This window comes from Danio rerio, chromosome 25 (genome assembly GCF_049306965.1).
Source record: "Danio rerio strain Tuebingen ecotype United States chromosome 25, GRCz12tu, whole genome shotgun sequence".
NCBI classification, from domain to species: domain Eukaryota; kingdom Metazoa; phylum Chordata; class Actinopteri; order Cypriniformes; family Danionidae; genus Danio; species Danio rerio.
The window spans coordinates 11,302,615-11,316,493 of NC_133200.1; the positions used below are offsets into that span (position 1 = coordinate 11,302,615).

The 13,879-nt window shown below is 33.7% G+C and overlaps 1 protein-coding gene across 2 annotated transcripts; it reads left to right on the plus strand.

Annotated features, from left to right (window-relative positions):
* The first annotated feature begins 42 nt into the window (after positions 1-42).
* psmd13 (proteasome 26S subunit, non-ATPase 13) lies at positions 43-11,614 on the plus strand. 2 transcript variants are annotated; one of them, XM_073941925.1, is made up of 13 exons: positions 43-2,419; positions 2,600-3,031; positions 3,115-3,149; positions 4,033-4,088; positions 4,168-4,211; positions 4,299-4,385; positions 4,770-4,941; positions 5,094-5,173; positions 6,477-6,602; positions 6,719-6,781; positions 8,930-9,010; positions 9,160-9,276; positions 11,433-11,614. In XM_073941925.1, the coding sequence occupies exons 4-13, from the start codon at positions 4,082-4,084 to the stop codon at positions 11,526-11,528; spliced, it is 873 nt and encodes a 290-aa protein (XP_073798026.1). In that variant the 5' UTR covers positions 43-2,419; positions 2,600-3,031; positions 3,115-3,149; positions 4,033-4,081; the 3' UTR covers positions 11,529-11,614.
* The last annotated feature ends 2,265 nt before the right edge of the window (positions 11,615-13,879 follow it).

Here is a 13,879-nt window from a genome sequence, read left to right on the forward strand (position 1 = left end):
CGCTTCATTCTCATTCGCGCTCATTCAATACACCACTCCAGAAAAAAATTCGTGACAGCAGCAGCGAAATCCTCATCATTTTCTCTCTCTCAAACACTCAAAACTTCTGCATTCAAGATGAAAGATGTGCTCGGGTTTCTCAAGCAGCAGCAGAGCCAGAGCCCGACGCCGGAGATCGCCGCAGAATGGCACTCGCTGGAGGATTTCTACAACAGAAAGTAGGAAAACACCGGAGAATGAGGGCTAGCTGAGTCATTTAGCGTGCTAGGCTAAAGCAGAAGAGTATTTACTCATACACATGAATTGAATCGATTTTGTACAGATCGAAGTGTGTTTACAGACACATTATTTTCCTAATGTTTTTCTAATTTGGTTGCCGTTATTGTAAAGTAAGCTATAACGTTAGCTTGTTTAGCAAGGCAAAGCTGAAGTGGCAATGTAAGTTAAATATAATGTGCTGTTGTTGTTTCAAATGTTTTATCTGGAATAGTTTTAAATCATTTGGAAAGTTAAAGTAGACTGTGTTCCAGTGTAAGACACTGCTAAAGATATGAAGTTTATTCAGTTGTAAAGGTTGTTATTTATTACATCATTACAACGTGTACTGTATGTATACTCGCCGGCCACTTTATTAGGAACACCTTACAAGTATCGAGTTGGACCACCTTTTGCCTTCAGAACTGCCTTAATCCTTTTCATTCAGATACTGGAATTAGATTCAACCAGATACTGGAAATATTCCTCTGAGATTTTTGTCTATATTGATTTGATAGCATCACGCAGTTGCTGCAGATGTTTCGGCTGCACATCCATGATGTAACGTTAAATCTCCTGCATCCCAAAGGTGCTCTATTGGTATGAGATCTGGTGACTATGGTGGCCATTTGAGTACAGTGAACTCAAAGAAACCAGTCTGAGATGATTTACGCTTTATGGCAAGGTGTGTTATTTTGCTTAAAGTAGCCATAAGAAGATGGTACACAGTGGTCATAACGGAATGGATATATATGGTCAGCAACAATACTCGGTTAGAGTGTGGCGTTAGTACGAATGGGCCCAAAGTGTGCTAAGACAATATCCCTCACACCATTACATCACCAGCACCAGCCTGAACTGTTGATCCTAGGCAGGATTTATCCATACTTTCATATTGTTGACACCAAATTCTGACCCTATCATCCAAATGTTGCAGCAGAAATCGAGACTCGTCAGACCAGGCAACAATTTTTTAAAATCTTCTATTGTCCAACTTGGTGCCATTTGTAGCCTCAGTTGTCTGTTATCAGAAATTTGCATTAACAAGCAGTTGCATAGGTGTGCCTAATAAAGTGGCTGGTGATCGTGTATGTATGTGTTTTTATATTACTATAACTTATTTGGGTATATTTTAAAATGTTATGTATCCCCATTATGCATCATTACTTTAGTCTTACAATATTGTTCTTTCAGACGGATTGTCAGGATTCTTCCAATAACACAGGAGACATGATTTATTGTTTATTGCTTATTTAGATTCCCATTAGCCATTCCAACTTGATTTCACCAAGTAGGACATTTGCCTGGATAAACATCTATGTTGATCCTGGAACAACATTTCAATCAGTCAATCAGAATTAAGGGATACGGTTATAGTTTATGTTAAGTTTAGGCTTTCAGTTAGGTTTATGAATTTCTACATGATAATTATCCAGCTATATTTCCCTCTGATTTTGGAAATTGATGGGTTTAGGGGTAGGGAATAGGTATGGATTACATTTTTTTAAACAAAATTATGTTCCAGGATCAACATGGATTCAAATCCAGGATCCATCATACTTGGCAAAATCCTGACGTGCCATTAGGCACCTACCAATGTGTAGTGGCTAATATTAATGTGTCCCACCAAATGAAAAAGCAATTTTAAATTCAATTACAAAACCCACTCATCATCCTTTGGCTTAGTCTTTTATTTATTAGGGTTCGCCACAGCGGAATGAACCACCAACTATTCGGGCATATGACCTTCTAGCAACATATAATCAAAACCATATAAAAAAAATAATGGAGCAATTTCATGCAAATGTCAACCTTGCCATGAAAAAGTTTTCACTACAATACGGAATCTGTTTATGTTTTTTTTTTTTTTTGCAGGCTTGTATTTTACAGTACTTTAGAAATACACAAAAATGCATCTGTCAATGTTTTCAAACTACTATATTTGATTTTCTAAAGTCACACAAGAGGCAATTTCAAATCTGTCACATCCATAACGGAGAAATGTCATCCATAACGACACATTTTCCTCATAAATGTGAAAATATTAAATAGAAAAAAAACAATAATTTTAGTTTTATAGCACGCCAACTCATATCTTTTTGATTATCATTGTTTCTTTTGGTTTGTGCAGTTTAATTCACAGAATTTCTACAACGTATGCTGTGTACTGTAAACCTGCAGACTTTGTCACATCCATAACGCATGTTTATTTTCCACATTTAAAGTACAAAACATGTTTACTGATTAATATTTTTCTGGTTCTTTAACATTTTTTCTGGAAAATATAAACAAAAGTTTCCATATAATGTTAACGTATACTTTCTCTGCGAATTTTGGTTTTGAGTATTTACTGTAAATGTCACATCCATAATGCTGGAATTGCTTTATAATATTAAATTAAAGCAATACCAAAACAAATTAAAAAGACAAATTTACACCAAACCTTAACAAAAAAATGATAGATTGATAGATAGATAGATAGATAGATAGATAGATAGATAGATAGATAGATAGATAGATAGATAGATAGATAGATAGATAGATAGATAGATAGATAGATAGATAGATAGATAGATAGATAGATAGATAAATTGATACATTGATTGATTGATTGATTGATTTTAAGGCTATTTGGCCCTGTTGATTTAAAAGCAGATTAATTAACATTCAGTTTTTTTTTGTTTTTTTTTTTGACAGATTATGGCATCAGTTGACTCTGAAGTTGACAGTCTTTGTACAGGACCCCTATTTCGCCAAAGGGGATGGTCTCATTCAGGTAGCAGATCCGACCACAATTCATCTATGTTTGCACACTACTTAAATGTGCCACAAAACCTTTTATATGTCTGTTTTCCACAGCTCTACGAAAACTTCCTCTGTGATTTCGAACACAGGTAAGAAGCCAAAACACATTAGTACACTTTCATTTTTTTTCTTTTTTTTTTCTTTTTTTTTATTTTTTATTGAGTGTATTTAATGCTCATCTACTATTACCATTCATTTTCCCAATGTGTAGGGCCAGACCGTATCTATCTTTCTGTAGAGAATTTTGTTAAACATCTGCAGATTTATGCAGAATGATTTTAGGAGTTTCATAACTAAAAACTTTAATATAAATTTTTAGCTTTTATATATCCAATTAGATCCAAGTATTTGGTAAACAAATAAAGTCCATCATAAAATATATCTACTAAAAGACAGAAAATACTACTTTACTAACTGTATTGTAATTAAATCATATGAACATTTTAATATTACGTTTATTGTATCACAGTAATATTTGTGAAATTAATTTTAAAACTGTATAAATATAAATTTACACACATTTACACAAGTAAACAAATAGACTCAAAGATGGGCTAAAAATCTGTGGAAATCTGCAGATTTCTGCATGGACAGATTCCGTGTGGATCTACCCATTTGACTTGGTGAGATCAATCACTTGAATCATGAGAATGGGCGAGGCTAGAGATCTTTTTGGGCTCGCTGTGACTCCGATTGGTGGATTTGTTGCATGGCATCATGGGTAATGTAGTTTCCCCTCTAAAAAGTTGTCTATTAAGCACAATTGTTTTCAAAATAATTTGAATGATTGTGAACCAATGGATTCAACAAAGGCCAACACAATCCACCTCAGAGCTCTCAGCTGATCTATTATTCAAAATTAATTTCCCTGTGGAGAAAACTAAATGGTAATGAAATTTTTGTGGAATCCAGACGGTAGCACTTGTTATCTGTGAAACTTATTTGCTAATTAATACTTTTTGTTCCCTACAGAATCAACCCATTGTCCTTAGTAGAAATCATCCTTCATGTTGCAAGGCAAATGCAAGGTACATCATTGTCTATTAACAAGTCAACAATAATATTGCTTGCTATTGAAAGTTCTAATGTTTTCTTTGTTTTAAACAGATCCGAATACAGCCATCACCTTCCTGGAGAAAACAAAGGAGAAGGTGTTGCGTTTTTCCTCATGTGGTTGAGTTTATAGCCTGGTTGTTTATCCACTGAAGTCATTGTTTTGTTATTTTTTGCCCAATCAGGTTAAAGCGAGTGATGAAGCTGTTATTCTCTGCAAAACGTCCATTGGCAGCCTCAAACTCGACATCAGCGATCTCCCGGCAACAAAGGTCAGTCATTGGCATGTTTTCATTTTTGGAAGGCTCATACATGTTCTTATTTAATGTCTTTGAACACCAAATCTGATATTTTCACTTGCATTTTCATGTTCAGTGTGTAACTAATAATCCTAATAATAATTCAGGCCAAAAAAAAATCGCCCCCAAAATTTGAAAATACTTTTTTATAATTAAAAAAAAAAAAATTCACATTTAAATATTTTTATTTGTAAAAAAAAAAAAAAAACATAAAAATCAGCATGACCTGCTCACGAAATAAATAATCACCAAAAAACGAGAAAACAAAATTCACTCACAAATTGTTAGGATCATTATTATACTAACATTAATCATAACCTGTTCAAATCTAACCCACGAATAATGCCCATTCTCCAGAAATTAATAGAAGAAGTGGAAGAGATGCTGAACAATCTCCCGGGTGTGACGTCAGTGCACGGTCGATTTTACGACCTGTCCAGCAAGTATTACCGCATCATTGGGAACCACGCTTTATACTACAAGGACGCCCTGCGATACCTGGGCTGTGTGGAAGCTAAAGACTTGCCAGGTAAATATAATGATGGCTGATGTTTACACTTTCACCACAGGATTCTTGCAGGAGCAACAGCGCCATCTAGTGTTGCATCCACACATCCACAGGTATAAATGAGAATTGAGGTTTACTTTTTCACTCGCGTTTTTGTGGTTTTCTCACAACAGAAGCAGAGCAGCAGGAGAGAGCTTTCACGTTAGGTCTGGCTGGTCTGCTCGGGGAAGGAGTTTATAACTTTGGCGAACTGGTGGGTGTCTGTATTTTTTTACTGTGTTATACTATTATAGAATTTATTTACATTTTAAATGTTTTAGGCTTTATTTTATTTTTGGATTTTATGAAAATACACACTTATTTTTGTTGTGTATTTTTAAATGTGCTTTGTTTTATTTGAGTTTTATTTCTTGGGATAATTTCAGGTATCTTATTCATTTTTCTACTATTTTTACCAATGAAGCTGTTTAATTTAATCTGCTTCAGAAACATGTACTCTTGGAGTGACCTATTTTTAATGTTGTCAGACAGTGATTTTTATCTGGAGAGACTTTATAACAGGGATTCCTAACCGGTGGGCCTCGGCCTAGTGATTCTGAGTGATTCTCAGTGATCCTGAAGGTGGGACGCGAGATTAGAATTAACTTTAATATTATACAATAAAATTTTTGGGTTTCTTTATTAATATGCTATATTAAAATTATTGTAGTAATGCACTTTCTCTTGTTCTCTGTTTGATTACTTAAAACCTCATGATCGTGTCTGCAGCTAGTGCACATCAGTCTGTTCATTCACAAACTATGCGTGAAAGTGAACGCCTCTCTGTGTATCTTTGTGTGAACTATTAGTCACTTTATTTTGATGGTCCGTTTGTTGATTTAAGTTACATTGCATCTACATGTCAACTAATTCTCATTAGATTATAAGTAGACTGTTAGATTGGGGTTAGGGTTTAAGTTAGGGTTAGGGTGTAAGTTGACGTACTTGCAAAGTTTCTTGTAGTCCGTTAAATGTCTGTTGAAGGAGCAGCATCAGCAGATAATAAGCAGACAGTCTACTAATACTCAAATGGACCATCAAAATAAAGCATTACCCAGCAATTTAATATATCCGCATAGTTGTCCAAATTAATGTCCTCCACGCCCATATAGGAGGATCTAGCGAGAGGCTCAAATATGTTTCTGCCAAAGAATGTAAAATAAACCTGCATATGAGCTTCATGACGTCATTGTAGTGGTAATGATGACTGGCATCTAGCTTAGCCAATGGGGAGGTGAACTGGGCAGACTTTAAGAAATGATAGGAAGAGAAAGAGGGAGGAAAAACAAACAAACACAGGCACATATACTGAGCCGTAACAATGTTGATACACTTAAAAACAAAAGCTTTCGGTGCCAACAGCCTAGTGTTTAAGTTTGCCAACATATAGCACCAAAATGCTCAGGGCGACCCGAGTTTGATTCCACTCTCAAGGTCCTTTGCCCCTCTCTCTTCTCACAATGATTTCTTGTCAATTCTCCTAATAATGTACTATGGTATTACTCTGATGTTCACAGCTGATGCACCCGGTGCTGGAGTCACTCAGAAACACAGATAAACAGTGGCTGATCGACACACTCTTCGCATTCAATGCCGGCAATGTGGAGAAATTTCAAGCCCTCAAGACGGCGTGGGGCCAACAGGTCTGCAGATCATCTTCCACACAAACCAAAAACAGTCTTTTTCTTTCTTTATTTTCACAGTGGTACTAATTAATGCACTATTTAAACCGATTTCATTTTTGTTTTCCCTCAAAAAGCCCGATCTCGCAGCTCAAGAGGCCAAACTCATGCAGAAGATCCAGTTACTGTGTGTCATGGAGGTAAACGCTACTGTTTCTGTGCTAGTATTCTGAGCAGGTTCATTCATTCATCCATTTTCCTGTAGCTTAGTCTATTTCAGAGGGCGCCACAGCAGGGTAGGGACTGTACATCAAACAATGTACTCGCCCTCAGGCCATCCAAGATCTCAGTGAATTAAATTAATTTCTTAAGTGGGATATTTAAAGAGGATTTTCAATGACTACCAGCACTTTAAGACTAAAAAAAAGCCAACAGGCATCCTGACTCCTGATAATACATTGAACATTATTTACAACCCATCAATGTATTATTATGGAAACACTGCAGGTAAACAGGGTAAAAATCTGGTATTCATCAACATATTTCCCAAGTTACATTAAGAATGGCAGACCGTTTTTTTTGTATTACAAGATTTTAAAATAATGTATGTTTAGATATGCAAATGAGGCATTCTTTCATGAAATATGCACTCATTTGCATACATTTATTGCACAAAAAATCTGAAGTCTAGTTTAAAAGTCTTGTTTCTTTTTGCTTTTGGTATGTTAGGGTCAAATGTTTTTACAGAGAGGATTTTGTGAAACTATTTTTATCATTCCATACTTCAGAAAAAATACGCAGTTACTTTTTTGTACAATAAAATGTATATAATCAGGATAATTATGCATTGAACATATCACTCTGAAAAAAAACCACCAAACGAGATCACTAGTAAAACTGAAATTTGTTGTAAGTTTTATTATGAATAATATAATATGTATTATAATCAAAATCTCTTCTCAAAAAGTTTTTAAATGTGCTTAAGTGTTTAAAACAAATGCTTGAGATTCTATTTTTAATGTTTTCTTGACATTACACCAAGTAAAAAATCTCAAATTTGACAATCACATGGGAAAATCTGGGTTTTTGCCATCAGTTTTTTTGTTTTAATTTTTTTGGCACACAAATTAGATGTTGCTTTGCTTGTTTTGAATCACCAAGTACCACAATTTCAGCTAAAACTCTACTTTAATAGTTCAACTGAAGCGATAGCGTCACCGCCATCTTGTGTGGTCTGGTGCTGGGTTAGAATAGATTATATGTATTACTGTATAACATAGTGTATACAGTACAGTGCATTCGGAAAGTATTCATAGCGCTTCACTTTTTCCACATTTTTTTTATGTTACAGCCTTATTCCAAAATAGATTACATTAATTTATTTCCTCAGAATTCTACACACAAAACACCATAATGACAATGTGGAACGTTTTTTTTTTAATTGTTGCAAATTTATTTAAAAAAAAAAAACCTGAAAGATCACATGTACATAAACATTCACAGCCTTTGCTCAATACTTTGTTGATGCATCTTTGGCGTCAATTACAGCCTCAAGTCTTTTTGAATATGATGCCACAAACTTGGCACATGTGTCTTTGGGAATTATTGCCCATTCCTCTTGGCAGCACCTCTCAAGCTCTATCAGGTTGAATGGGAAGCAATGGTGCACAGCCATTGTCAGATCTCTCCAGATGTTCAATAGGATTTAGGTCTGGGCTCTGGCTGGGCCACTCAAGGACATTCACCGAGTTGTTGTGAAGCCACTCCATTGATAATTTGGAGGTGTGCTTTGGGTCATTGTCCTGCTGGAAGATGAACCGTCGCCCCAGTCTGAGGTCAAGAGCACTCTGAGGGGTTGGGGGGGTCGAGTAAACAGTTCTGAGGTTGAATGAGAGATGTATACAAGATGTAAGATGATAAATAAATAAATAAATAAAAATAGTGAATGAGGGGGGTAGGGTGAGGGGAGTAAACAATTCTGAGGTAGAGCAAGAGATGTATACACGCCAAACCAAAGTCAATTACATAAAGTCAACACAACCTGCAAATAGAGGCGATTTATTGCTGCTTGATGCGGATGATGAAGAGTGAGTTCAGGTATTTGAGGCAAGTTTCACATTTTTATGGCAAAAGTATCTCGAATTCTTTTACCTTCGCACCGCACAGCAGTAATTTGGCTCCATTTGGTGAAAAACATCCTGTGAGTAAACTAGAGCAAGTGATGTGGTGCTCCAGCTTAAGGGTGAATAAATGAAGATGACATTTTATTTTAGGATGAACGATCTCTTTAAGAGGCACTACTTTGAGTAACTCATAATTCAGTTGCTGATTGGTTGTCTTCTTCACAGATGACCTTCACTCGGCCGGCCAATAACAGACAGCTGAGTTTCCAGGAAATCGCACAGAGCGCCAAAATCCAAGTCAACGAGGTGTGTGTGTGTGTGTGTGTGTGTGTGTGTGTGTGTGTGTGTGTGTGTGTGTGCGCGTGCGTGTGTTTGTGTGCATAGAAGATGTGAGTTGGAGTGTGTAAAGTCTTGATCTGCTGTGTGTGTGTGTGTGTGTGTGTGTGTGTGTTCAGGTGGAGCTACTGGTGATGAAGGCTCTTTCTGTGGGACTGATTAAGGGAAGTATCGACGAGGTTGAGAAGAAGGTTCACATGACTTGGGTTCAGCCCCGAGTGCTGGACGTACAGCAGGTAAGTTTATTAACAGATTAGTTTTTTGTTTGATTTATTAAATTTTTGTTGTCATGTTAATTGTATTAATAGTTTGATAAGTAGTTGTATTTTCTGTGCAAATGTTAGTGTAGTTTTAACTTTGCTTTTGAATTTTTAGTAGGTGATAATTAATAAAAATATGTAAACGCTTTTTGTTTTTTTGTATTTTTTAGTTAAAATGAAAGACTTGTTAATTTATACTTTGTTTTTTTGTTAATTTGTATTCGTTTTTTTTTTTAATTTCTGTTTTCACGTTCATTTTATTATTAGTTTAATTAGTTGTTTTTTATAGTTTTAAGTAGGTGATAATTAAATATCTAAACTTTTTTGTTTGTTGTATTTTTATTTTATTCTTTTAGTTTAGGTTTACTTATTAACCTGCTTATAAATTTATAGTATTCATAATATTTATGTGTTGTGTTATTGTTAATATACATTTTTATTTACATCATTTGTTTTACTCCTTTCACTACAATATGTACTGGAAATATTTTTTGGTTAACAAATATATAAACATTAAATACATTAGCTATGTTTCCATCTACCTATTTTTATGTGCATTTTGTATATGCGCATAAAAAATTGGTTGATGGAAACGCCAAGATACGCATACAATTTAAAAAAAGAGCAAAGAAAATGTACACGCATAACTTAGTAGGAGAAACTTTTTATTTGATGTGAAAAGATGCAGATAAACTGCGATTGAAACACTTTTACCGAACAAATTTCACGATGAACATTAAAAAAGGTCATGTGATTTTATTATAAGAGATCATGTGATGATGAAAATGGAGAAACCAGCAGGCTGAGCACATTGTAAAACATCTGAAATGTTGTTTTGGTCATTCTAAAATGCCTTTAACCGTTTCAGTATTAGTGTTATTATATTATTAATGACTTCCAGAATTAAGAGCGTCTGTTCCGCGTCTCATGCATTCAAATGCCACCGCTCTTTCACTGCATGTCAGGAATGCTATCTCATTTATTAAATAAAAAGATTCACACAGCTTCTCTTAAAGCAGTAAATTCAGTTTTTCACTGTTAATATTTGCCGCCAGTTAATCAAGTGACAATTTTGTTTGCTTTGACTTTGAAATGAAGACGCTGCTTTATTCACACATCTTTTATGCGATATACAGATTTGCGCATAAGGTTCATTCACATTTATGGATGGAAATTTTCACAGTATGTCTGGTAATATTTTTTCTTCTGGAGAAAGTTTGTTTGTTTTTTTCGGCTAGAACAAAAGCAGTTTTTAATATTTTATTTTTTATATAAATTTTAAGCTCAGAATTATTAGCTCCTTTAATCTATATATTTTTTTCCACTGTCTATAAAACAAACCATTAATATACAATAACTTGCCTAATTACCCTAACCTGCTTAGTTAGACCCCTTTTAACCTAGTTAAGCCTTTAAATGTCACTTTAAGCTGTATAGAAGTGTCTTTAATAATATCTAGTTAAATATTGTTTACTGTCATCATAGCAAAGATAAAATAAATCAGTTATTAGAGATGAGTTATTAAAACTATTATGTTCAGAAATGTGTTAAAAAAAATCTGCTCTCCATTAAACAGAATTTGGGGGGAAAATAAACTGGGGGGCTAATAATTCTGACTTTAACTGTATATGCTGAGAAATCAGAATTTGTATAGAATTTTGTTTCTGAAAATCAGACATAAAAATTCTGGGCCGAAACTGAACATTTAAGATTTTGATTGCTTAGTCTAAGACCAATAATTCTTCATAATATTTCATGAAATAATAAATAACTATTACTAACCAATTTTGTAAGATGATTTAAATGTAACTAAATTTATACTGATTAAACACAAGCCAATAAACACTTATGACATTTTTGTTCTGAGAACTCATTGCATCTCATTACATAAAGTTTTATGTAAATTAATGCAATTTTTATAGTCTTTAAATTCCCCATTTATTTATTTATTTATTTATTGAAAACATTTAGAGTTTCGGTCTCCTGTAGCTTTTGAAGAAACCTGCATTTAATAAAAACATTTGTCTCTATAATTTTGTTTAAGAACAGAAAGTGTCTAACCTGTAATCTGTGTGTGTTTGTTTGTTTGTTTGTTTGTGTGTGTGTTTGTTTTTGTGCTTTCTTTTGCCCAGATTAAGGGCATGAAGGACCGTCTGGACTTCTGGTGTGGAGACGTGAAGAACATGGCAGTGTTGGTGGAGCAGCGGGCGCAGGACATCCTCACCTAAACAAACACAGCTGACCTTCCAAGAGTCCCTCACTTCTTCTCTGTGTATCTGCATTCTGTCATTAAAGTTCCTCGTTTTCACAATCACTCTTCTGGGCTTTATGTACAGCATTTAACGAGTGTGTATTCATTACATCACACTGTTTAGATCAACATGAGGTGAGTAAATGACGACACAGTAAAGCAAGTGACCTTTTTTCTACTCATTTAAACAATGAAAACATTTCTTTTTTTAAGTCACTTTACATGAGACACAAATTGGCAAATTTAATTTAAAAAATTATATTAATGTAGATATTTGGTTAAAATTGTTCATTATATATATATTTTTTTTACTAATTATTTTTATTTTAGGATTAATTTGTCTTATTTAAAACATGTCAAAAAAATCTTTTTTAATTTACAGAAACTTTTTAGATATTTTATAGGTTAATAAACAAATGTTTAAGTAATTTTAAGCTACAAAAGATTACATTTACACACACGTAAGGTTAGTCATTTTACGCCTACAGCAAATGTATCTTGATTTTATTTTTTTTGTACTGAAAACTAAAAGCCTTTTAATTGGTAAATTCTTTAATTTATTTACTTATTTTAAGGTAGAACGTGTTCTTTTTCCTCAGTAAAATGATGATCAAGACATCTGTGTATTATACACTCACTGGCCACTTTATTAGGCAAGTCCCGTAGCAGCAACTCAATGCATTAAGGCATGCAGACATGGCCAATTCGATATATTTCAGTTCAAATTGATCATCAGAATGAGGAATAAAGGTGATTTCAGTGACTAAACAAGACATTTATTAAAGCACGAATCATCTCAGACTGGTTTCTTGATCTTGACACAGTACTCAAATGGCCTCCACAGTCACCAGAGCTCAATCTAATAGAGTATCTTAGGGATGTAATGGAATGGGAGATTCACATCATGGATGTGCAGCCGACAAATCTGCAGCAACTGTATGATGCTGTCATGTCAATATGGACCAAAATCTCTGAGGAATTTTACCAATACCTTGTTGAATCTATGCCACGAAGGATTAAGGTAGTTCTGAAGGCAAAAGGGGGTCCAACCTGGTACTAGTAAGGTATACAGTGCCTAATACTGTACCTAATAAAGTGCCCAGTGAGTGTAGATATGTCCAGAATATCTGGTTATACAGTATTTTATTTAGCAAATTTCCATTGTTAAACTCTAATTCATACTGCTGTTATTTCCACTCCCACACTGACATTTCCTGTCCTCAAACAATGGACAAGCATAACAAAACAACAGCCCAGAATCCTTCTACACCAAGACTAAGCCGGCTTGTTTCTCTATAGGTGTAATATATTAAAATAAAACTCTTTCTAAAGCCGCACTTTTGTATTTAAAATTTCTATTCTATCTTGATTTCAGCTGTTGTGTTTAGCAGATTATGATTCATCTTGTTTCATTGTGTCAGAAACATTAGGGCGTCTGTTTATATTATATGTTATTATTACATTCATATTATTCATATTTCAAACGAAATGTTTTTTATATTTGCTCAGAATTTGTCTTAATTTCAGTCATTTTAACTTACGATTTTATTATCCGCTAAATACTTTAACATTTTATTATATCATAAAATAATTTTTCATAATATTTTCTTAAAATTTATATTAAATGTTTAATATTTGCCTTTTTTAGTTAAATTGACTAAATATTTATTGTAGTTTTTACATTTTTTTCCATTGTAGAAGTTATTATAATTCTTTGCTTTCACATTCGATGTTGAAAATGTAATTCCTTTAACAGTGACTTCTTCATTTGAAACCGTATAGTGTCAAGTTTTTAATACCATAAATTACATAAACACAGACAATATTGTTTTAAACTTACAAAAAAGTCAATTTGTTAAACTTTTTAATGACAACATTTGTAGATCAAAGTTTAATAAAGTAATTATATAAATATATATATATCTAAAAGAGTTCAGATGCAAAAACCTCTAAATGCCGTCTGAAAATTTCTTCAAAAACGATCATTTTAATTAGGCTCCTGTGTGTAGGTTCAATAATTTCACTTTCATGACAAAGAATGTTACTTTTATGGTCTTCAAAGCGAAATAACTCATAAACAAAGGAGGCTTAAAGTAAAATGCTCATTTTCTATGGAAATTTCAGGCTTTCAAGGGTTTTTGCATCTGAACTCTTCATATATTTGTTTGTGGGATTTTTTTTATTATTTTCTTTTTTTTTACAGTTCTTTTCTGATCATGATTAGATTTGCATAGTTAGATAATTACTTTTTTTTTAATATATATTTTTATTAATATTTATATAACTATAAGTATATCGTTAACACAAAATTGACAAACACTGGTGGTT

What these genes read in the sequence shown, in the direction of transcription:
- psmd13 (XM_073941925.1), top strand. An exon ending in TTTATAACTTTGGCGAACTG is followed by an intron (nt 5,174 to 6,476) that starts GTGGGTGTCTGT and finishes TGATGTTCACAG; the next exon opens with CTGATGCACCCGGTGCTGGA. An exon ending in GAGTGCTGGACGTACAGCAG is followed by an intron (nt 9,277 to 11,432) that starts GTAAGTTTATTA and finishes TCTTTTGCCCAG; the next exon opens with ATTAAGGGCATGAAGGACCG.